The 25,845-nt window shown below is 48.4% G+C and overlaps 1 protein-coding gene and 1 long non-coding RNA gene across 2 annotated transcripts in view; one reads left to right on the top strand and one right to left on the bottom strand.

The window, feature by feature from the left end:
- Positions 1–375: 375 nt before the first annotated feature.
- The window catches only part of Gmpr (guanosine monophosphate reductase), a 39,302-nt gene continuing 13,832 nt past the window's right edge, over positions 376–25,845 (bottom strand). The window contains exons 5-9 of the mRNA XM_021180306.1: positions 17,066–17,147; positions 14,402–14,508; positions 7,670–7,712; positions 4,109–4,268; positions 376–886 (exon numbers count right to left, since the gene is read on the bottom strand). Of these exons, the coding sequence (XP_021035965.1) occupies positions 706–886; positions 4,109–4,268; positions 7,670–7,712; positions 14,402–14,508; positions 17,066–17,147 (573 nt within the window). The 3' untranslated portion in view covers positions 376–705. The remainder of the gene's footprint in view (positions 887–4,108; positions 4,269–7,669; positions 7,713–14,401; positions 14,509–17,065; positions 17,148–25,845) is intronic.
- On the top strand, positions 21,799–22,870 carry LOC115029088. The gene is made up of 3 exons (XR_003834665.1): positions 21,799–22,227; positions 22,511–22,582; positions 22,694–22,870. It is a non-coding gene; the product is annotated as an uncharacterized LOC115029088 (long non-coding RNA).

Below are 25,845 nucleotides of genomic sequence, written 5' to 3'. Positions count from 1 at the left end.
ACAAGTTGGAGATCAACTGCGTATCTGACATACTACACAAAATCCCAGGACAGGTCGAGCTTGCTAGCAGCTCCAAACAGGCTAGGAGACAAGCTAACAGGGTTAGACAATTCATGTCCATTGACCCTGCGACCTGAGAGCCTGTGACCCTGCTCATTGCATTTTTTTTTCTTCCCAGCAACGAAAAGCTACAGGTAGCAGTAGGTGGGTTGTGAGCTTTGTAGGCTCTTGCTCAGCCCCACACCACACTCCCTCTCCAACCAAGGGGCCTTGTGTGTTAACCATTGAGGTTCACTTACCTGACTGGGCAGGCTTTCCCAAGGCTTATGAAGCTCTATAGGACTGTGCTCCTGAACACGCAAACTCCAGCACTCAGTCAAGATCATAGCATTATATTAAAAGTGAAACCATTGTCCTTTAGAAAGAAAACTAATGGCGGACAGAAAGGAGGGTGCAAGGGTTGGTTGAAACCAGGAGGCAATGAGTTCTAGGAGCTGACCCGGGCCCCACGAGCGCCCTGCTCCTGGGCCCCACACAGGCACTAGGGCAAGCCCCAAGGTCTCGGGCTACAAGATCAGGACAAGGACTCAGTCTCAGCATCTGTGATAGCAGCCAGCCTGCCAAGGCAGATAAGAAGGGGAGGGGCGAAGCATGGTGAAAGGAGGCTTCCACTCAGGCTCAACACTGAGGTCTGCATCCCCAAGGTTAACCAAACACCGTGTTGTGCTGTTGGGTCACCCGGATGAACGTGGCTCTCCTGCTGAGCTCTTTGAGCTTGGCAGCCCCGACGTAGGTACAGGTAGAGCGCAGTCCTCCAAGGATATCCAGAATGGTGTTCTCCACGTCCCCTTTGTAAGGCACTTCCACGGTCTTGCCCTCAGAGGCCCTGAGGAGGGAAAGGAGAAGGGTGAGGAGGAATAATCTTATTTTTTCCCCCTTAATAACCAAGGTGGAATTCTCCCTGCTGTAGCCTTCATTCCTTTGACAACAGTATACGTGCAAATGGAGTGTTTGGGACATTTTATGTTCCCCGGCACCACCTATAAAACCACTCCTGCTCTTTCCTCATAAGCCCCTCCCACCCCCGTTCTCCCGCCCTTTTGGTCTGTTTCATTGTGATCCATTGAGCTGATTCACTCCGTAGGGTTATGTCCTAGAGCACGGGGCACCTCACCACTGGTCACACCATTGAAGAAAACGACTCCCCCTGGCAACCATGAATTGCCCGTAACTCCTTGGAGACGGGTGGGGTGCTGCAAGGCCCTTCCCCATCCAGTGCCAAGTCTTACCCAGCTAACAAAGGCTTTGGTGAGTGTGGGAATGGTGTCAGCAATGTTAAACCCACAGGGTGGTGTTTCACCCACTCTGACATCCCTACTGAGACCCTGAAAGATGAGGTATTCCTCCAACCCTATAGGAACTTCCCTGTTCACGGAGGAAAGAGAGGTCTTGGTTAGCAATGAGAGCCCCCACCCCTAGTCCCCAGTAGTGACATTCTCCCCTAACCATATTCTTCCACTCTTATGGTTCCTATTTAGGAACCAACCACCAAATAGCCTAATTCCTCCCTGGGGAAAACAGAGCCGACTGGGCTGCCTCCCGCCTGCTACCACCTCCCGCCACATTCCCTCCATCCATCCATTTTGGCTGATAGAAAAAGCACAGGGCTTGCCTTCCTAAGCATCAGCTCTATGGCTGCTGTGTATCCTCAGGGGAAGCATCATGGGAAACACAGGCCTGCCTAAGACCTACAAGGTTCTGCCTTGAAGATGCAGTAACTGCACCCCCACAGCCTGCCAGTCCTTTGCCAGGGATGCCCTTCGCCAGGTTCTACCATGTGCCAGGTCCATTTGTTTCAGTCTCTCAGACACCCATTGCCCAGAGCCGGGGTTGAGAGGTTATGCGCAGATAACACTCAGAACTGCAGGTGGTATCTCCACATTTTCAGAGCCGTGCATAGAAATTCAGGCTGGGCCTAATGTGCAAACACTAAGCGACATCAAGCTCTCCCCTTGTCCTTCATCCCAAGAACATCGCAAAACACCTTGTACAGTACGTCAGACCTTGATCCTGAAAAATGGAGACAGGCTCTGAGCATGCTTGCACAGAAGCACTGCAGAAGGCGAGGCCCCAGGCAAGCCCTAACAGGTACCTAAAAGTTCTAGAACTTTCTGTGCCTAGTCATTGGCTAGAACATAGGAACTCAGTCTGAAACTCACTGCCTAAAATACAAATGGAATGTGAACTTGTCTTCACCTAACGTGTGCTCCCACACTCTGCATGAAGTCTAACACCTTAAATCATGGGCTGGGTGACAGGCTGTTTAGTGGCTAGGACAGAGGGCATCTGACATGCCTAAGCTGGCTCAGATCTCAGAGCTCTGTGACCCGAGAGCCACATACCTGTGTGCACCCATGATGGCTGCCATGGCAGATGGTTCAAGACCTTCCCAAGTTCTTTCCTCTTTGCTAAGGTGATGGCATTTTTTTAATGAGTAACCCACTGTGGGACCCCAACGTCTACTCACTTGTAACACTCATGTAAGTGCTAATGACTGACGAGAGGCTACCACAGCACTAATGACCAGGCAGCAGTGAAATCTGAGGTCAGAGGAGGGATTTGAACTCATGTCACAATGTTACGGCAAGGTTGCAAGTGGGAGAGAGACAGCAGCAGGATAAGGTGGTGATGCTGTCTAACTGTGGGTGATAAGGCTAACTGTGGGTGGAGGTCCTGCCTCCTTCAGCATTCTCAATGAAGAACTCTAAGATCTGAACCCGCTTCCCAAACTGAGGCTCGGTGTTTCCCTGACACCTCCACCCTGCTGAAGTCCCCAGATGGCTTCTCCCTCAGCTCCTGGCTTCTGTATTGTCACAGTCTGCCCTGCTTTTCTCTGTCCACTGCTATTTTGGGAGGACTCGCAACAGCTGGAAGGTGGGAACATATACTTCAAATGGAGCACAGAATGGCTACTCAACCACGTGGCTCAACATCATCTTGGCCCAGCATGCCACATGGCCCTCAGAAGGTGACTGTGCCTGCTGGAAAGACAGTGGGCTTCTTGGCCGGAGAATCCAGGAACCATGATAGCAGGAAGGGGTCCGAAAGCAACACTAAGTAAGGGCACTTCTCACTGAGACCAACTCCATACCTCTTGCTCACCCAGCTCCCCCTTCCATGTTTGTCAAGGTTCCCACTTGAAGAGAAGTGACTAGAGGAAAAGGCAGCTGCAATCAGCTTGTCATACCTCCCACCCTACCCACTACTGCCACTCAGTGGAGTTGTGTGGCTTCTCCTTACATGAGGTGTCAGAATCCCACACCCTGGGAAGAAATTTGGGACTGTTGGGCAAGTGTCTGGGCACAGAAGGTGTGAGCCAGCAAGGAGTAGGCTTCCCATCCTCGTGTGAAGCCAGCTTTTCTTTAAGCACGTTGAGACATTCTGCCCCACGTCCTTCACGGAGTCTATCCTCAGAGCTGGCTCTGATGAGCTTCAGGGGTAAGCTCTATGGAGCAGGGCAATGCACCAGGTCTGCTCTGATGTGGATTTGTTTAAGCATCTATGAGGCTACTCTGGAAGTGAATGGAAAAGACCAGGTGGCCTTGGTGAAGTTGGGAGTTTTAAAACTGCGCCTCACCCTAGAGTCTTGATTCTGCAGTCAGGTGATCTGGTTAACCAGCTGAGAACATTGCCTGTGTCAACTGTCAGAGCCCGCGGGGCAGTAAACGAAACACTGTAGATGACAATATCCTCCATGAAAGCTCCTGTCTGTTTGCTACACATGAACGACCACTCTTCATCCTCAGAGAGTGAATTACCTTAGGCTAGAGATGGAGGGTGACAGAGGCTGTTCAGGGAGGGCTCTTTTGAGACAAGGCAGGACTCATGTGTAACCACAGGAGGCTGGGTCATCCCCTCCCTGGCTTGGACCTTGTAATCATACCTCTGCCTGTCCCACGCTTGCTGTGGTAAATGCTAGCAGAATGTAAGTCAGTGCTTCGTACAAAGATGCTGGGTCTATATTTCTAGCCCCTCCCATAAAGGACAAGAATACACAGTGGCTCTAGCCAGACTGGTGGACACAGCCTAAGCCATGCAGTAGCCATACCTGTACTCGGCGACGCCTCCCGCGTGTTTCTTCATGGCTGTGTCTGAGCTCATGCCATAGAAGAGTTTCAGCTTCTGCCCGTTCCTCTCGATCACCTCACCTGCACACTCGGTGTGCCCTGAAAACATGCCTCCCAGCATGACAAAGTCTGCACCAGCTCCTACACGCCAACGAGTGGACAGAAGGACAGGGCAGAGGTAGGCTCAGAGAGTATAGCATCTGGAAAGAGGGTCTTGCCCATTTCGTGCTCCCTGACTCTAAGCATGGTTCCGTGTCCTTCTAAGACTGGAGACTGAAGGAAATGAGGGAGGGGAGAGACAGTCAGGAGTGCCTTGAATGGATCAAGGACTGGCTATGAAACCTTCCAAACAGGTCTTGCTCCTTTACATCCAGAAAGGCCTGGAAGATTGCGTGCATCTTACAAAGCATATCCTCTGACCTTGAATTCGGTACTCTGACTGCAGGCTGGGGATGAAGCTCAGTTTCCTATCATTCAGGAGGCCCTGGGTTTGATCCTAGCATAAACCAGGCCTGGTACCATTTGCTTGTAATCTCAGCACTTTGGAGGTGAAGGCAGGAGAACAAGAAGTCACTCAAGATCATCCTTGGCTATATATATAGCTAGCCTGGGCTACTTGAGACCTTATGCCAAAACCAAAAACAATTCAACAAAATTTCAAGTGATTTTCTATATTGCTGCCCTTGGGTAACTATGGGTGTCAAATATGATGTGTTATACAGTTCAGTTTGTGTGTTGCAAGCTGAGGCCTCTGGGAAGTCATGCAGGTTACAGACATGAAGTTCTCGGTAGCCCTGTAAAACAATTGTTCTTTCCCTATGTGATGGCTCAGTCAACCTGTAGGACAGCAGGAAGATCCTCTCAAGGGCTCAGGCAAGTACTGATGCATCTTGGGCATCCCAGTCTTCTCAGCCATGAACCAAATTAACTTCTGTCAACTGAACAGTGGACTAAGAATCGAGACACTAACAATGACTTTTCCCTCGGAGTCACCAAGGGTTCCATTTGGAACTAAACTGGTCCATAACAGAATGCAACAGCATCTTTTATTTGTCTGATATAACTGTCATCTCCGAGGCCCCCTGCCTCAGTCTGCTAACCTAGGCCTAGCCCTGGATAATCTAACCTAGGCCTAGAATGTCTTCAGCTTCTGAGACTTGCTGCTGAATAAGCTCACCCTTTCTTGTTCTGTCTGAACTCTGGCTAGCTGGTTTAACTCAGCTATTCTGACTCAAAATTCCTCTCCAAGCTGGCAGCTTCACTCTGGACCTCTAACTGAATTGCTCTGCTTGGCCTCAAACTCTGAAAATCTGTTCCCATCTTCTGGCTTCTTCTCATCCTCTGGCTCGTTTTGTTTTCCCCTGTGTCGTAGCTTGTTCTCTCTGCAACCTGTCTCTACAACTCTCCAGTGAAACCGTCTCTTTCCTCTCTCCATCTGTGTGGCTCCTCCTTATGTTGCCTCTCCTCTCTCCTCATGAGAGTTGGGCATGTCCTATTCTGTCAAATCTTTCTCTGATTCGTCACATTGTCTGCCACTCAATTAGACATCGCTTTCAAACATGGGTGGCTTCTTCTACAAACTAAGTTGACCTTCATTGTTTGGGATTAAAGAGGTGGACTAAGAGCATGTCTATATTCCAGCTAGAGGGATTAGAGGTGTGTGCTAAGGACTGAGCCACACCACAATTAGAAACTGTTCCCCCACCCCATTCCCCATCCCCCAAGTAAATAACACAATCTCAGGGCTCACAGTGTGATCAAATATCCTGCAAATGGATGCCGAGTAATCAGGGTGAATGACAGACCAATAGTAGGTGAGAAGCAGCCTTGATGTCTCTGCTGGGGTCATCTGAACACTTATAAGGAAACACACACACACACACACACACACAAGCCCAGGGTAAGCACTAAGTCAATTCTACTCTGCTCCATCTGTTAGGTGATGCTGTGTGGAGCTGACCCTGATAAGCACGGCATGGACTCCACAGTGTGCCACTAGCAGCTCTCAGACACCAATGCTGACCCCCGCCTCCCGCTGTGATTTTTTTTCTTGGTTTGTCGAGACAGGGTTTCTCTGTATAGCCCTGGCTGTTCTGGAACTCACTTTGTAGACCAGGCTGGCCTCGAACTCAGAAATCCGCCTGCCTCTGCCTCCCGAGTGCTGGGATTAAAGGCTTGTGTTACCATGCCCAGCTCTGCTGTGATTTTTAAGGAGGCAGTGAGATGTGTAGTCTGGCCAGACCTTCAGATGAAGAAAGTCACCAGCAGGAACCCCGAGCACAGATCTGCTATGCACAACTGCTTAAACTGGTTCCCGGTGATTTGTATTTCTCAACACTCAAATTGCTTCCCAGCTGGCGTTTCCTAGACAAGGTCCCTCTCTCTTTCCTTGGTACATGCAGGACTACACTTTAAACAGAGCAGGTCAAAGGTCTGAGGAAAGCTGAGGACAGCACCAAGCCTGGGGACATGGTACCTCCTGAAGGACTGTTGCTTTTTAGTGTGTTTAGCTCCGACTTAGTGCTGTGATCCATGGGGCATACCTGGAGGAAGCCCACACTATGTAATGCTTAAGGATAAGGCCCTGCACCTAACTGTGGGACTGTGACCTTGTCATACCCTGGATAGGCAAGATAGAAGAGGGTTTGTTCTCTCTTTCACAGCAGATCTAGGGGCAGGCATTTTTTTTTTTTTTTTTGCTATAGGTTGGGTTGCTAAGAAACTGAGCCAGCAGGATCCTCCTCTATCACTGCTGTAAAAACAGACCAAGGGCTGGTGGGATGGCTCACCAGGTAAAGGCACTTGCTCCCAAGCCGAAACACCCCCAGACCCACATGGTGGAAGGAAAGAGCTGATTACTATACAATGCACACAAATACAATGTAACTCAAATGTTTGTGTTGTTGTTACTATGACAAAAAGTTTTCTACCACAGTGTGTATGTGTGTGTAGCTTCCTATAGTGTACAGCTGAACAATCTGAGGCTAGGCAGCTAGTTCCCGTTTGTGGAAAGCACATGCGGGCTCTGCAGCTCTGTTTTACCACCCTTCTGGTGAGATGTTAGTGTGTGACACAAACAGGGAGCCCAGAGGCCCTACAGCAGAGACCTTGATGGGTTACAGCAGACACTACTGCCCTCTAGTGGGAGGCAGGCCTGGTCAACCTTCCACCAAGACTGAATCCAGCCAGGATGAGGTGGGGGCTGCTCCAGGTGGTGGTATCTGCACAGCCAGATACCAGGAGCCAGAGTCACAGGAGCGAGCGCTGGGCATTCCCCTCTCTTACTGAGAACATCGCAAGCCGACCCACTTCTAGCTTGCCATCCCCATTCTGGGCTCCTGACTTGCTCAGCTACAGACCCGAAGCAAGCTGAGCCGGGAATTGGTTAGACAGAAATGAAACCCCGGCAAAGAAAAGTCCCGAAAAGCTCAGAAGCCCCTCGGGGGTTCCCTTCTCCATCTGGTCCTTCCAAGCTATGCAGAGCTCCTCCTTCCCTGTCAGTCCCTCTCCCCCTGTGGCAGAGCTGTGTCCCTCGTACTTACCAAAGGCTTTGGCGACATCTCCTGGACATGTGCAGCCTCCATCCTTCAAAGGAAGGAAGGAGAGAATATCAGTAAGGTGGGAACAGGCCAGCCCATGCTCACCAGTGAGGAGGAAGTAACCGGGAACTACCTCCCACCCCTACCCAAGCAGCTGGCCCAACACTACCCTTACTTTGACGGTCAGAGGCCGTCACCCCTGCCTGTCCACCCTCTGGGCTCAAGCACCTATGTCTGGGGAGGAGGACAAAGTGTGTCAAACTGGCCACTGTGCCCTGCTACACCATTATATAACATGCCCAGCCACTCCCTGCTCCCTCCTCCTCCCCGCTCAGAAGCCACCCCTCCTTGCCTGCAGAGAGGTGAGATTTTTTTTAGTCTGAGCGCTAGATTATTTTAAGAGCTGAGAAAAAGGGCACGGAGCTGGCTCCTCTATCTTCTCAGCTGCCTTGCATCTCCAGTCCATCAGATGTCCTTAAAAACAAGTGCTCATTGGTGACATCCACTCTGCCCACACAGCACAGACTGGCCTCACAGGCAGCAGGATAAGCTGCAACCTTAGGTTACAGTCACTGACTCAAAGTTCCTAGGATACAGCCTTTACATGTTTCCTTATTAGCGAGACCCCAAATGTGCAGGCTGCGATTTACTATCCTAGCAGAGCCTGGGTGATATGGAAAGAGAAGGGTGACAATGCTCTCGAATGCCAGCAAAGCACAGAGAGACAGACAGCCCGGCAAGGAACAAGAAGAGATGGGGACAGTGAACAAAGTGACAGGGATGTAGCCAAGCACAGCGTGGGCTTGACAAACGCCAAGACCTCAGAAGGAAGGGCCTGTCTTCATAAAGTGGGAGCCAGCTACACGGAGCTGGACATTTGGTTTAGGAACACAGTATGTCTGTGGGGTAACAGGTGAAAGTTGGCAAGGCAACCACCTCTTGAGTTGCAGGTGGGGACATCTAGCTATAAGAGAGGCAAGACCCTTCCTTGCAAAGAACATCTCACCCCGAAAGTACTAGGCTCTGTGACTCAACACTCTTCTGTTTGGCCGGAGACAGAGTCTCACTATGTGAACCTCCTGGGTGCTGGGACTACAGGTCTGCACCCCCCACACACACACACACACACATATACACTAAGGATAGTCTTTCTTCATCACCTAATTGGCCCCCACACTCCAAGGAGGAGGGTTCAAAGCCTGCTGCTTAGCTATCCTTGCTGATAGATGTCTGTGAGCCTATCACTCAGAATGCAGAGGCAGAAGGATTCAGAAATCAGAGACAGACATCATCAATATATACGTATAATATATATGTATATACATAATATTATATGTATATGTGTATTTATTATATGTATGATATATGTATAATATATGTACATATATATTATATGTGTGATATATGTGTATATGTTATATGTTATATGTTATATATTATACATATAACACATGTATATTATATATTACATGCATAATATATATATACATATATATGTATAATATATATGAGCATAAACAAAGTGTTTTTATGCTTGCAGCTCTGATCAGTGGGGAGGTGCTGAAGATTCAGTCTTTCCTTCCAAACATTTCTAAGGGTAACTACTTGCTCAGTCAAGTGCATGGTTCTCGAGCGGCTCCCGTGAAGCCTGACTATTTTAAGAGTCAGATTCTCTGGACAAGGTATCTGGGCAAAGCCCTCAGTGTGACATCACAAAAACCATGTGACTGCTTCTAGGCTTGTTTCTCTTCGCCTCCAAATGTTTGCTTTCCACTTCACATGTCCCTTGCTTACCCCGTTCGCTTTCTAGAGTTTTATCTTAGATAAAAACCAGCTCCAGGAGCTGGTTAGGCGGCTAGAAGTGGAAGCTATGCAAACCCATGGCCCAAGTCAGTCCTAATCCAATCCCCAGAACCCACGTGAAAAGCAGGATGTCACATGGTAACACGTGATCCCAGCATGTGCCTGTGACCCCAGCGTTCCCCTGATGAGATGTAGAGACAAGAATCAGGCAGAGAACGTTATGAGGCAGCTAGCCTGGGGTACACAGCACAGCAACAAGAGACTGTTTCTACATGGTAGGAGAAAACAGACTCCCTAAAGGTGTCCTCTGGCCTTCACTCGTGTGCATGGGTTATATAGACACAAAAAAGGCATAAAAATTAAAGCCAGCGCTATGCACAGGACTGCAACCCATAATCACATTACATAAACGCAAGCTTCTGTTAGTCTGAGAACCCAGCAACGTGACTTCAGAATACTCTTTGCGCACTCCTAAGTAGCTTGGAACTACACTAGGATTTATCATGTGAGCACCTGAAAAAAATCACAGGATGGTGGTCAGAACTAACGCCTGTCTCAGAAGCCCATTGTCACTGAGACCTCAAGAAATGCTTCAGGCTGGAGATATGGCTCAGCTGATAGGCACACTGCTCTTCCAGAGGACCTGGGTTCAATTCCCAGCACCCACACAACGGTTTATAACTGTCTGTTCTAGGGGGGGTTGATGCCTTCTCTTCAGGCTTCCGCAGGCACCAGGCACACACCTGGTACAGAGATGTATGTAAGCAAAAACAATTATACACATACCATTTTTTAAACTAAAAAAGCAGACAAGCCTATTTTCCAGTGGACCCAAAGTCCTTGGTTAATGTGGCTGCATAGTGCCATGGAGAGAGTATTTTATCCACGGTGTTGTCTGTTCACGTTGCTGGTGTGTACACTTACAAGAAACGGGTGATGCACATCCAACATGCCAGAATACAAGAGGTGTTGACTGTAAAGCAATTTAACACGCTTTATCAAGAGGCTGAAGTTGGCACCTTCTACAGTTTACAGTTCAAGGAATCCCATGATGCTCTAGGAAGACAGAACATGGGGTACCCTCCTGCCAACTAAGACAGTCAGCTGCTAAGAAATTGTAAGACAGTTGAGTCCTGGGCAAATATACAAGGCAGGAATTGACAATCTTTGCCTGTCTTGTTTCTCAACATGGCTAGCATTATATTTAAAGACAGAAGGCATCATGGGATAGGAGTGATTTGGTTCAGGGATTGCTGGCATGCCTCTTCTGATTAAAAATAGTTGCTCAGGGACTGAGGTGATGGCCCAGCTGGTCAATCATTCGCCTCCTAATTGTGAGGACCTGGGTTTGAATACCCAGAACTCATGTGAACAGCTGAGTGCAGCAGCCCAGACTGGCTGTCTCCACATAGCCACAGACGAGGCCTGGAGACAGAGGCCTGGAGACAGGAACCTCACGCGCCAGACAGCTAACCTTACCTGTCTAGGACAGTTCCAGGCCAACAAGAAACAATGTCTCAAACAAAAGGTGGGAAGTACCTGAGGGCTGACACATGGCTCAAACACACATTATGGCTCAGGCCTCTGTAGAGAGGGTGGTGTGAGCAGGCATGGGGCAGGGGGCGAAAGGAACTCAAAACCAACTGCTTCTCCCTGGCCAAGGGAACTCACTTATTCCCTCATTCACACCTTAGAAACCCAACACGATCTCCCCTCAGCTACCAGCAGCAGCCATTTAAGATGTGTATGTGACACAGAGCCACTGAGAGCCCTGATGGTGAAGATGGCAAAGAGACTTACAATCACACCTGAGGCTTTGGGGGCTCTGGTGCAACTCTATCCTCCAGATGTCACAAAACTGGGGGGTGGGGGACCATGAGAGACCCTGGAAAGCTCAGGCCTGTTAACATGTCCTCCTAGACAGAAGGTGTAGGGACAGTTATCAGAGCCACCCTGCAAAGTCCAGCCACACATGCCTTCCTACCCAGCTGCATGTGGTGTAGGCTCTTAACAGAGGTAGCTGTGGTTGGAACTGCCTTCAGGCAGTACTGTGAGGTGATCACTCATGCTGGCGTAGTTGTTCACACACACACACACACACACACACACACTCCTGTAACTCCTTGCCCCTGGGAAGTAAGCATACATACATACATACACACACACACACACACACACACANAGAGAGAGAGAGAGAGAGAGACTCCTGTAACTCCTCGCCCCTGTGAAGTAAGCCCCAATAATTATTGGTTCACAAAGCTGCATTTGGATGGGATCATTTCTTCATTCAGGCATGGTGTCTAATCTGGGGTGAACAGACGTTTGTTCCTGTCTCCCTGGAAAAGTCACACAACTAGAGCCAACCTCAGAAATGGTTAATTCACTGGGATTCAGGCCAGGAAACGTGTGTGTGTAAATGCACACTTCTTGGAGTGGTTTCTCGGAGCTAGGTCTTGACATAAACTTTGAGAGCCACTGGCCAACAAGAGCCTGGGATTCCTGGGTGGCTCCAGTTAAGTGTCCTTGCTTGCAAATGCAGATTCACAGTTCTGTCAGCTTTTTTACACGCTACTTCAATAAATGTTCGTTCTTCTCAGTGGAGCAAAACCTGGAAAAGTACTCTGTGTGTGTGTGTGTGTATGTGTGTGTGTGTGTGTTATAGAACTATCATTAACCTTTTTCCATTTATTCTAGTGTGTAGCACATAGTAGCACCTTTGGGTGTTGAATGCTTTCACAGGGATCTTATATCAGATAACCCACATATAAGATATTTAGTTTATGACTCATAACAGTAGCAAACTTACAGATATGAGGCAGCAATGAAATAAGTTTACAGTTGGGGGGTCAGCACAACATGAGGAACTGTATTAAAGGGTAGCAGCATTAGGAAGGTTGAGAACCACAGACATTGTAGATACTTTCCAAATGAACGGGTGAGCAGACGCCTACCGAATGAGGAAACAGGAGAAGCACAGGCCATGTGCAGTGTGAGCCAACACCTGGATTCTAGCTGTGGCAGTGGAGAGCCATCTGCAGTACTGGTTAATGCCTGGTGCCTAGGGGTTTCTTACTCTGAGCTCTCACGAAGCCAAGCCTGCAGGGCTAGAATGCCACCGAGAGGCTACCATGAAACAGAAGCCGGAAGCTGAGATCTCCACAGGCTGTGGAATGGAGCCAAAGCCAACGAGGCAGCACTCCACAGTGATGATGGCCTAAGTTCTTACATCTGGACACCTATTGGTGAGCTCCTGTGGAAGCCTGGCCTAGCAACTGCCTAAGTCAAATGACTGGAAGGTTTGACACATTCAAGTCAAGTCAGCCCCGTTATGAACCGTTAAAAATATACCATCACTCTGACTGCAATGTGTAATTGTACATGTGTACAAAAATGTGCACGGGTGGGTGGGTAGGTGGGAGAGGGGAGAAGAATAGAAAAAGAGGGAAGGAGAGAAGGGAAGTAGGGAAATAGCCTATCTTACATAGTTATGATTTTTTTAACCTGTTTGTTCAAACAACTGCAGAAATACTTAATAAAAAAAATCTTCACCTGTACTAAATGTGCACAGACATTTCTTGTTATCCCCTAAGCAATGCAGGGTAGCAACGGTTTACCTAGCATTTACTCTACATGAGGTCATCTGGAGATGATTTAAAGTATACGGGAATAGGTATGGAGGTTATACCTCCATGCCAGTCCACTGTGCACAGGGAGAGACGTGAACCTCTGTGGACTGTGGTTTCCCATGGGAGTGCTGGACTCCATCCCTAGAGAATGCCAAGGAACAGCTGGGCACATCATCTATCCACCCATCCATGCATCCATCCATCCATCCATCCATCCATCCATCATCTCAACTAACCAAGCAGGTACCATGGTCCACTACAGCATGGGCCTGTAGTCTGTAGCTCAAATCACATAACTCTTGGCAGTGGTCTACACGGTGGTTCTGTGAATGATGAGGGTGGAGTAGGTGCATTTGATGGCTGGTGATGATCATCCTCCCAGGAGTTCTGTCAGAATACTTGTGCCATGTTCAACTCCTTGCTTCCCACACCTTGACTGACACTGCCCTCCACAAGTCACAGGTGAGGTGGAAGCATCCGACTGCCTCAGCTCACTCCTCCTCCTTCCTGTCAGAAGCTCCTGCTGACTCAAGGTCTGAGGTTCGCTTCCCACCTGCGCATCCCTCTGCTTCCTCACCCGCTCACAAGTTCCCAAGGCCACTGGACTCTCTACCAACCTTGGTGCCTGCCACGCCCCTCAGAAACCAACACGAACCTACAAATCCAGAGTGATCTTGTTCCTCTGTAGCCATTCTTAAGAACCAGCCCACAAGGCCAAAGTGGAATCTTCCTCCTTGACCAGCCCCGGAAACACCAACTCCACTGCCAAAGCTTAATTCTGTTCCTCAAACGCCCTTCAGACCGGTGTCCTGCCCATTCTTAACCCTTCCCAGAGGAGCCAGCCTGTTGGCTGCTGAAAAGCAATCTGCCCACTTGCAACCTCCTGCTTTGACATCTTCAATAACTTCCTATTGAGCTGAGAAGAATGCCCCCCGCCACCACCCATCCCTACTCCCACATAGTTCTTAGCCACACTCTCTCAAGCGCTCATCTGCGATCTGCATTTCTACCCCCTTCCCCTCCCCGCTCCAAACAGTGACTTCATTTTTATTTTTTCCTTCTGTCATCTCATCTGTAACAAACCCCCACATTTCCTTATCACTTCCCCAAGCATTTCCCAACTCCTGAACCTGAGATATGATGACCCTTAGCCTGCCCCTCCCAAATTCATTACTGACATGCAGATCTCTAGGACCCGTAAATGTGATATTTTTGGAAGTAGGGTATTTGAAGGCAGCATGGTCCCTCAGAGGCAGGGCAAAGATCTCCCCAGGGTCCCCAGAGGCTCCCAGACCCTAATACTCACAGAGATGATGTGCCCCTTGAGGCCATGGGCGGAGTCAGCACACTCTATCACAGCACTCAGCTGCGGGTAGCCCACTCCTGTCTTGGTTCGGGTGGTGCACACAGAACCTGTGCGGAAAGAGAGGTGGATTCACAGAGGGTTCTGCGTGAGTCGAACACAATAGAAAACGACACCCCTTCGCCATCTTATGTCCCTGCCCCAGTGAAGGGTGACTTTTCCCCAACAGTGGACATGCTGACTAGGCAGGCAACACGGTCTCATTATACAGTACCCCACTGGCCATATCAGCCCCTCAAGTCCTCACCATCATCAAGGGCAAATGTCTTACAGATCACCACCCACACAACCTTCAATGTCCTTCCTGATGCCATGTCCCCCCACCCTCCTCAGACCCCTCCCCCACGTACACACAATGGTTGAGCATGGAAGCCTCCCCTCCTTCCACACATGAGGACTCAACTTCCAGGGGTCGCCCAGGATCCTCCCAGCTTTCTCCTGGCTTTCTCACCCCCTCAAACTAAACCCCACCTGGTGTGGTTGTGGTGGAATGAATTTGCATCAGGGCGAAGAAAGCCTTGTCCCAGGGTTTGACCTTTACAAACCCTTGGAGCGAGGAAGCCACACAACTGTATTCCAATTACTCAACCCTGGGCCAAACACAGCCCAGCTTCCATCCATCTGCCTTAATCTCATGCTATACCGTACACCCCATCTCCCTGGACGGAGTCCCCACTCAGCCTAGGGCAGCGCTTCCCAGCCTTCCTAATGTTGTGACCCTGTAATACATTCTCTGATGCTGAGCTGACCCCCCCCCCACCATAAAATTATTTCATCGCTACTCCATAACTCTAATTTTGTTACCGTTATGGATCATGATGTCAATATTTGATAGGCAGAATATCTGACATGTGATCCTTGTGAATATCTGATAGGCAGGATTCTTCACATGTGACCTTTGTGAAAAGATCATTTGACTTCCAAAGGGGTTGTGACCCATAGGTTGAGAACCACTTGCCCAGAACCTGGGGTCAACTTGGCTTTTGCCACCACGTGGATATCTTCCTCCCTTGCCTCCTCCTGCCCCAATGTCCCATTCAGTCCTGGTTGTGTTCTTTCAGGTCCCGGGAACACCAGTATCCCGATCCCATGTCCCATGTCCCCACTTCTAAACAAGTGAGTACCCACCTCCATGCTCCACCTGCTTCTTCTCTTGTCTGCTCCTCTCTCCCTTCCCCTTCCCCTTCCCTCTCCACATAACACTCCCTACTCCCACATCTTTCCCATTTTTCAGGCTCCACCTTAAAATTTCACTGCCCCAGGGAAACTGTGCAGCACACGGACATTGTCTTTTGAGGAGCCGATTTCAGTCATTATCTGTGTGGGAGTGCTGGGGTCTGTTTTCCCTGCTGGGTAGTAAGCTCTGGAGATTTCATGCTCCCGTCTGCCTGACACTGAGAAAGGGCCTCATGCACAAGAACACTATAAATAGCATGGAAAGAATGCAGGAACTCAAGCATGAGTGAGTCACCGTCACTCCTGCTCCACCAAAGCTCACCTCCTCCTCCTCCTCCTCCTCCTCCTGCAGGACTTGTGGGGTCTCCTAAGTGCTGCTTTTTGGGCAGCCCGGGGACCATTTCTCTTGCTCAGAAAGTTATTAACCGCCTAAGTGGGTGGCATTGAGGAAAACCACAGGTAACAGCAGAGCTTGAAGTCTCCCTGTAGGTTAAAAGCCTGCCTGCTTTGTGAGCCGACCGGGCCATTTTTCCAATCATTGCGCTCACACAGTCTCCTCCTCATGCTAGATCACAGCACAGGGTCCTCTTCCTACAATGGCACACACCTACATGGTCCTTGCATCTGATTCCTCTCTGATTCCTTCTTAAAAGACTATTTTGAGGGTAGAAGGCTGTTGCTTTTTTTTTTTTGTGTGTGTGTGTGTGTGTGTGTGTGAGAGAGAGCACATGTGATCTGCTGTTATTTTTTAGTCCCAGATCAAGTGTCTATAGTCTTTCTTCTCTTCACTCTGATGCTAGTATCTGGGTAATGATGCATGTTTAGGGCAGAATGTTATGTTAAAACACGGCAGTGAGGATGTAGGCTTGGCTATGGGAAACAGGAAGGCAAACCCCAGCCAGTCCCAATAAGAAACTGCAACTCCCAGGTAAAGGCTGGACTGGCTCTAGTTGGTTCCTTCATTCAAGAGGCCTATGGCTAGCCCTAGTGCCTGAGCAGTGGATTAGTATCACGTGGGGAGCCAGTGGGCCACAGGGTATGTTCAAATGTGGCCTCTTAGTCACAAGTGTTTAGGGTCCTTCAAACATTCACATGGACATAGCCATTCTTGTTCATTAATTGTTCTCGTGGATTCCCCACAGACCTTTCTCTTCAAAGTGACCTTTGCAGTCTGCTCTCCCACACTAACACTCTGGTCAGAACCTCACCACACAACCACATGTCTGCTCGTGTAGGAAGAGCCTGGGGTCATCAGAGGGCAGTTCAGTGGCATCTCAGGAGCTTCCTGGGGAAGATCAGATCTTCCAAAGGAATGCGCCTTGAACCTCTGGGCGAGTACTTTACGGTTCCCATGTAGCCTCCTTCCAGGAGCCCCAAGGCCCCTGCTCCCCACAGTCAGCCCAGCCCTACTGTGCTCTTGACAGGTCTCACCTGGTCCAACTCCCACTTTGATGATATCTGCTCCAGATAGGATGAGCTCTTCCACCATCTCCCCAGTCACCACGTTCCCTGCCTGCGACAGGAAGAACAGGGCTCTCCATCACCAGAAATGACTCTGGGGCAGGTATGGGGGGTCATGGAGTGGCCAGTGGGGAGGTTCACTCCTGACTCCAAGGGCATGTGTGTATTGAGGCTACCACAGTTCCAGGAGACAAAAAGAAAACAGTGGCCCCCCAATTCTGAAGTTGATTTAGGTCTGAGACTCGATGAATGTGTCCCCGACTTCCATTTCTACTAAATTCCAGCACAGAAGCTGATAGCAGAGACCCCTCTTAGAAAGTCACCTGTGTGAAGTAATTGCATGGAAGCTACAGAAAAGTACAAATTTAGAAACAGAAAATCCATGAGTGTCTAGGACAGGGCATATGGAACAGCTCAACGCTGATGAGGTCAAAACAAAAATCTTCTATGGGACCCGAAATCCACAAGTAATGTTGCACACTAGGCTGATCAAAAACGCCATTAGCAATGGGCACAAGGCTACTTAGGCATCTGCAAAAACCCTGGAGGCTCTTTACAGAACCTGGAAAGCCATGGTTAAAAAACTGACCTTCTCGTGGTTGAGAAAACACCCGAGTGTCTGGCCCTAGGCTGGGGTTCCCACCTTGGTACGAAAGGGCAGGCAGGCCCTGATGGGCCATATGTCACTGGTACAGGCTCTGTCTACAGATGGAGTGGTGCTTCCATCCTAAGAATAGACCTGCAAGCCAGGAAGTGGCAGAATCCATCAACCACAAGAATGCATCTACGCTGGAAATAGTACAAGCTCTCTGACTGCAGGATCTTGAAAGAGCAAAAATAGCCCTTTTATTACAACTCACTGCCCCATGGATTCTTCAGCTGGTACCCAGGATGCTTGGCAAGATGCCCTTCACTGGGTTTTCACAACTGTGCAAAGTCACATTTTGCAAAACACATCCTTACTCTTTTCTACTCCCACCAAAGCCCTAGTGTCCTTTCACTGAATTAATTCCCTGGGGGAAATATTCTTTTTTTTTTTTTAACAAAATAACTGAACTCCACAGAAGAGGTTGTTAGAAAGAGGTGACAAGGCCAGTGTGAAGCTACTTGGTTATAAGCACCAGCTGTCATCCGACAATGATGACGGACGTCACAGATGGAAGATGGAGTTGGGTTAAAGGCCAAGCTGATTCCCCATAAACTGCAGGGCAGTGAAAAAGGCACAGTTAGAGCGATCTATACAAAAATAACGTGCATGCAAGATGATCCAATCACCCAACAGCCAGCTAGGGGAAAGCTCCTGTAGCTATGACAAAGGGTGACCAGCTGGAATATACAGAGAACTCATACGCTCCATTTTAAAAATAGACAATAGAAACAAAAAAAGACAGATATGGCTAATGTCATGCACTTAACTTTATATGCCAGCAGGAGTCTACCTTTCACCTACCAAATCATCAGAGGTTTTGAACACTACATTTAAAAAAAAATCAGGGCTGGTGAGATGGCTCAGTGGGTAAGAGCACCCGACTGCTCTTCCGAAGGTCCAGAGTTCAAATCCCAGCAACCACATGGTGGCTCACAACCATCCGTAACGAGATCTGGCGCCCTCTTCTGGAGTGTCTGAAGACAGCTACAGTGTACTTACATATAATAAATAAATCTTAAAAAAAAAAAAATCACATTAATTCTCTCTACTGGTGGGATATCTTTTCTAGCACAAGTTTTCCTGGAAAGAAATTTGAACCTCAAAAGTGTGCTTGTCACTTGTCCCATGAATTCTTGTCACTCTCTCCCAATGATGCCATTGCAAGAATAGCCAAAGATTTAGACACAGAGATGTGCCATTCGCAAAATGAAAAATGCTCATTTTTCCAACAGGACTAGTTCTGTGGGATATTATGAAGAGCCAGTTCAGATAAGAGAGGATAAAACCTAGTCAGAAATAAAAGTGACATTCAGATTTCACTGTGAAGTTTCTGCACAGGTGGCCCTCTGGCCATGGGAGTTAGGTCTGTGGGTAGGGAGGGCCTGGTCAAAGGTGATTAAGGGAAGAAGCTGCTGTCTGTCATCATGAAACACCTTGGGTAGGGAGTGGATACAGGCTTGAGGGTGTGACAGCCCCTGGAAGCACGATAGGCCCTGTCACTACGGTAGCTTGTGCTTGTTCACTTCCCGAGCAGCCGTGACCAGACGAAAACCATGTGCCCTATCTGAGACACTGATGTAGACAGGAGGGAGTTTCTGCTGGACATCCCCACTGCCCCAGTGGCATGGTTTCTATCTGAAATGTCCCCAAAGCTCAGAGGCAAATGTCAGGTCCACAGTGCTGCAGTATTGACAGATGGGGCTTGGGGAGTTGAGGGTACTACTGCATCATCAGGGTCAGCCATGGACTGATGAATTCCTAAGTTCATGAGCCCTTAGGAGGGAGTGGGAACAGCAGGCGATGGGGCCCACCTGGGGGAAGTGGCAGATGAGGGGGGACATATCTTTGGAGGGCGTGTCTTATTCCTACTATCTTCAGCTCCCAGTCTCTGCTTCCTATGAGGTACACGGTTTTTTTTTCTCCCCCAAATACACCATGTCATGATGTTCATCTCCACATAGACCCAGAAACCACAGAGCCATGTGACCATGAACTGTAATTTCGTGAGCCTTATTTTTTCTCAGGTCTTATCAGGAAGCAGACTGATAGACCCCAGGAAACAAACCAAGTTTCATATTCAAGGCCATAAATCTAAAAAGAAATGGTTCCTGGGCATGGTGACACTTGCCCATAGTACAAACAGCCTGGAAAGTCAAGGCAGTAGGATGACAAATTTAAGGCCAGTGTAGTCAAAGTAGTGAGGCCCTATCTCAAAATTAAAAGCAATAAAAAAGATGGTTGGGGTGTGGCTTAATTGAATATTCATCTAGTAGGTTCAAAGCCCAGGGTTCCGTCCCTGGGGGAGGAGGGGAGATGGCACAAGACAGTCTTGTGTAAGCATCTGAAACTGTATGTTCGATTCCCAGTACCAACAAGAAAACATAAATAGGAAGAGGGGGAGGGGAGATAATAGACATGCTGAGTCTGTATTAATCCACTTAAAAGAGTATGTAGAATTTTTCAGCAGGCAAATACTTAGGAAGGTTAGAAGCTTCTCTCAGCCAACACCTCTGCCTCCCTTCTCCAGCTGGCCATAGGTGAAGAGCAAACAGATTGTTCAGAGGAACGCTGGCCTGGTGCAAAGGCCAGGAATCGCCAGTTTCTCCCATGATTCTAAAACCACTAGGCATTCATTCACCCAGAGCCCTTCAGCTCAGAGAGCCCCGGGTAAATGCTAACTCCTCCTTACAGTGCCTGCCTCTGAAAGCCAGAGAAGAGAGAATTAACATTTTCAAAAACCACCAGGAACCAGAGGCATGGGCATTCACTGAAGGCTTCTGAATGAAGCACAGATTTCAGGGGTCAGCGCAGGCAAAGAATGGCTTAGGCATAAACATCTACCTTGCCAAAGTCTTCTGTTTATTGCTGGGGAAACCAACCGGAGCGAGCATTTAAACACCTCCTGGCAGGCCAACAGGCACTGCAAAGGTCCTTGCTGCTGGAGGCCGCCCAGAAGTCTGTGGGAACTCCTGCTCCCTCTGCCGTGCTCCCTCTTCACAAACCCTGGCTCTGCACTTGCTCCCTCTCCCCCCACCCCCTCCCACTCCCACATTCCTGCACTGCTCAATCTCCTCTGGTTTTTGTTCTTGAGGATGGCACACAATTCACCCCAGTTTAAAAACAGGCCAAGCGTGACCCTTAGCACCAGCCAAGTGTACAACATCTTGAGAAGTGGTACCTGACTTTATCTTTACATGTTTATGTGTGTGTGTGTGTGTGTGTGTGTGTGTGTGTGTGAGAGAGAGAGAGAGAGAGAGAGAACACATGTTGTGTGTGCATAAGCGTGGAGGCCAGAGGTCAACCTCTGTCTGGTGTTCCTCTCCTCAGGACTCCATCCACCTTATTTTTTGAGATGGGGTCTCTCCTTTCTACCAGAAACTCTCCAATTGAGCTAGGCTGGCTTGTCAATGTGCTCAAGAAACTTGCCTCTCTGGCCCTCCCAGCACTGAAATTACATGTGCTCATTTCTACATAGGTCTAGTAATCAAACTTGGGACTTTATGCTTGCATGGCATTTGTACCAACCGAGCTATGTCTCCATCCTTTCTCTTACTTCTTACAACAACTCCGCTGCCTCGGCCCTACCTTTCTTCTGTGACTCAGTGTTCAGAGCACATGCTTTCAATGGAACTGACTGCCTGAAAGGAACTGAGCAACTATTAGGGCATACTGTATGGGTAGGGTAACAAACACCATCCCATGTGGACACCATAACTATTCTTCTTTTCTTAGTGTCCTCAAACTCCTTTTCTCAAGCAAGGAACACGGAGAGTAAAAAAAAAAAGTCCCCATAGGGCTCTCAGGTCGTGAGCTGGTATGTTGGGGTACACTGTATGAAGTTGTGTCTCTGTCCTCCCTCACCTACCTAAGGAAGTCTCTGATTGGCTTTAATAAAAATCATGGCCAATCAGCTTGACAGGAACTAGAAGGCAGGACTTCCTGTAGAGGGAGAAAGGAATTCTGGGAAGAAGAAACAGGAAGCACTTTTGCCAGGAGACAGGAAAAGAATGTGACTATGGGCCTGGTAGGTTTAGCTAGCCATGTGGCTGAATGGGACTAGGTAGTCAGGTTAACCTGGATGAGCTAGTTGAAAGCCTGCCTAGCTAAGGCCTAAGGCTTTGAAATATTAAAAAGTGTGGTTATTTGGTGAATTAGCTAGTTAAGGAATAATTGCCACTGTGTTGATTTCTAACATTAATTAATAGATAACAGAACACTAATAATCATTTTACACTGGCAGACTTTGGGAGCGCTGTAGTATGAATGTCTGTGTCCTCTTAAACTTTGTGTCCTGACCCTAAACAACAGGGCAGTAAGATTCAAGATGAGGCCTTTAAGAGGGCTCTCATGAATGAGATAACTATTCCTTAGAAAAGGGAAGAGTGAGCATGTGTCGGCCTTTCTGCAATGTGAGGACATGCCTACACGTTACCTATAAAGGAAGAGTGTCACCAGACATTGGATACTCAGTCTTGGACTTCCAGTAAGTTTCCATTGTTTATAAGCCACCCCTTTTATGGTGTTTTGGCAGCAGCCTGGAGGGAGGCACCGAGTTGGTGAGTTTAATGGTGCAGCCACTAGCTACCAAGTAGGGGGTGGGGAGAGAGACTGAGCAAGACACCTGGGAAACAGCGATGGCCTTCAGTCAGAGACACAGCTGACGAAACAGCAGGGAGGATCTCCAACGCAAAAGCTGGCACACTGCAAGGACAGGCTGACCACTCACGGAGAGCTTGGCACAGGCCAACTCAAACTGTGTTGTTTAGGAATGTGTAAGTGGTGACACCAGATAGCTGCCAAGAGGGGAACTGTAACCAGAGCTGGGGAGAAGCCCTGAGGTGAGCTGTGTATGTTGGGGGGAGGGGGAGATGGGGGAGCTGTAGGGTTGCTGGAGTAGGACTTCTAACTACCCATTAAATATCCCTGTTTATGCACTTTTCATAATTTAGAACGTTACCAAAGATGTGAAGCAAGACCACTGAGCCACACCTCCTTAAGCCTATGTTATTTCCCATTAGTCCTTTGTAAGCAACGCATGCCATGAGAGCAATAAACAGGCCCTCAGCTGTGAGCCCTCCTTGTCCCCAGAGCAACTAAGACAGGAGAGGTAAGTCCCACCCTCCAGACCCTTCCAGAGCCATGTGGATCCCTGCAGAGCTCTCCAGTCCCCTGCAGACCCTTTCAGAGCTCCCAGATCCTTACAGAGCACCCCCCAGACCCTTCCAGATCCCTGCAGACCCCCAAGCAGATCACAGTGGCCTTGGGCCCTCCCTTCACTCCTCACTCATCTCATGGAATCCATGAAAGACATCATATCCCCAACAAATACATGTTGAGATTTCTACATGCCTGACGGGAAATCAGAGAAGTTTAATGTCAAAGCCAGGCAGTGGTAGCGCATGCCTTTAATCCTCTCCCAGCACTTGGGAGGCAGAGGCAGGTGGATTTCTGAGTTCGAGGCCAGCCTGGTCTACAGAGTGAATTCCAGGATAGCCAGGGCTACACAGAGAAACCCTGTCTCAGAAAAAAAAAAAAAAAGTTTAATGTCAAGTACTATTCAAGACCACCACATCCCAGTCAGGGCCTGGGGCTTCTGTTCTAGAATTCCAAGGTTTTCTCCCAAGTGGCCTGAAAGAAAGTTACCACAGAGGTGACTGACAGGAGCATCAGGTGGAACTAGGTACTCATGGGTGGCGCTGGGCACAAGAAGGGACAGCAACTTCACCATGCCCTGGTACAGGCCTTCCCAAGTAGAAACGAAGGCACTGTTCCCCCTCACTGATCCTGCCCAGTGGCAGGTGATCACGGGTAAACAAGCCTAAATGTGCCACGTAAGGGATGGTCTTTACTTTCAGGGCTCCCTTGCTTCCCAAAGGAGGTTTTATTATTTTGTGTTAATGTGGTGTTATAATAAGTCCCCACACCTAAGAGCAAATCAGAGTGTCTGCAGTAAATGTGGGATAACCGCTCCTAGTCTTTACTGAGATGCTGGGAACCAGAGAAGGGACTGACCTCTCCCTGAAATACTCGGAGTATTTTTGGACATACAAGCAAGCTAAACTCTAACTCTCACGTACAACAAACACACATTTGTTTTCCCAAGCACTAACTAGTTCCCAGCAGAATGTCCTTACAACTTATCTCAGTTCAGATTGTACCTGGACATAGTGTCAGATCCCATAGGTCTGAGCTCAGTCCCAGAAGACTGCTTCACACGTCAGAAGCCAGCCCAGAGCAGTAGACTCCATAGCTCCTGCCTGGTTTGGCTTCACGTCCAAGATTCGAGGCTAGAGTGGCTCACAGACTCAAACACACATGCTGACTGGCTTACTAACTTAGCAAAGGCTATGAAGGACAGAGAGAAGGCAGATAAAGATTTAGCTCAAGGTAGGGTAAGTCCTCAGAGGAGCTGTGTCAGGAATCCAAGTCAAAGGCTCAACAAAGATTCTCCCGGCAGCTTTATCATTCCGAAGTCTATCTCAGGAAGTACAGGCCTGGGTTTGGAGGGGATCCCTTGGAGGGTTAGGTGTTGAAGACTCACTTCTCAGCTGATGGTGCTGCTGAGAGGGGACTGGATCATAAGGGTAATGACTTCACTGTTGGATGTGTGGCGAGCCTTTTGGGGTGCCACTTGGCAGGAGTCTGACATTGGCCAAGCACAAGGAAATGGGCTTCAGACAGGAATCTGACATTGGCTATGACAAGGAAGTAAGTCCAGACAGGAATCTGACATTACAGCATGCCAAAGAAGAAAGTTCAGGCAGGGACCTGACGTTGGCCAATGACAAGGAAGTAAGAATCTGGTTTTAGGGTAGAATGAAGACGTAGGCTCAGATATCTTGATCATCCTTAGAAACATGGGGCTTTGGGTTTATTGTCTTGCTTGGTCCTTGACGGTTATCTTTGTAGTTCCTTACTGTACTGCTCGCCCTTCAAACTTGCATGCAACTAAAATGGTATAAAAAGGGGATTGGGAAAATTAAATTTGCCTTCAGTCTCAGAATTGACTGGGGTCATGCTACAATGTTGTCTGTTTTGTTTTTTTTTTTCTTTTTAATCCTCACTCCCTCGATGGAGAACCTGTTGACTGACTGAGTGTTGACTGACTGAGCGGACTTGGTCATGGATTGATCCATTGATGGGTTCAGAGTGAAACAGGTCGTATAAAGGACCTCCATGAGACCTCACAGAAGAAAGTAGGTTGACAAGGGAACGTCTTGGAAGAGGAATACCTTGACTGTGGCCCCTTCTTATTCCCATGAGGTAATTTCTTATTACTTATTTTTGTTGTTGTTGCTGTGATAAAAATACCATGAGCAAGACCAAAGCTTAGTAAAGAAAGGTCCCTAAAGAGACAACTGAACTCCACTAGCAGAAACCATGAACAAGGGCCCACTTCCTGACAGGGAAATGTGAGGCAAATGGGTTTGACTTCACAGTGGTGTCAGGGGGTGAGTCATGAACTGGCCATTCTCTCCATCCCATACTAAGACCAAAAAAGACTGGAATAAACCCAAAAGATTGGCTTTTTTCCCCCCAAATCCAAACTGTGACTCTGATGCCTACCCCTCCCTTCCTTTTAGTCAGTTTAGCCTTGTGAGCAGTCAACATACCTTTAGCAGGTAAATAAAGATGCTAGTCATTGAGAAAAATACAGAAAAGGAAGGAAAAGTAAAAAACAAACAAACAAAAACAAAGGTATTAGATATGACACCATCTCACCCAACCTGTCATCATTAATTGACTCCCACAAAATGCTTATGCCATCGAGTCCAGCCCTCGAGGTACAACTATCTCCTGATAAGCCTGGGTAGGAGGTAGGGCAACATGTTGAACTGAAACCCTGGCATGTGTTTTCAATCTTAAAATAAATATACTCTGTTGTGGGGTGATGAAGATCCTCCTCCCTCTTCTTTTACAGGGGACACCTGGTAACAGACAATAGGAGCCATTTACCAAAAATAAGGGACCTACAGCCATGATGTCGATCAGGATTGTATTAATGTCTTAGAGGAAAGCTAGTTCTTCTGATCTTCCCTAGTGATCACCTGTCTCTTCCCTGTGGATTTGCAAATACTCTTCCAGCAAAAGCTGTGGAAGG

This window comes from Mus caroli, chromosome 13 (genome assembly GCF_900094665.2).
Source record: "Mus caroli chromosome 13, CAROLI_EIJ_v1.1, whole genome shotgun sequence".
Classification (NCBI taxonomy): Eukaryota; Metazoa; Chordata; class Mammalia; order Rodentia; family Muridae; genus Mus; species Mus caroli.
Note: the sequence above shows the minus strand (reverse complement) of the source record. Positions and strands in the feature narration are given on the sequence as shown.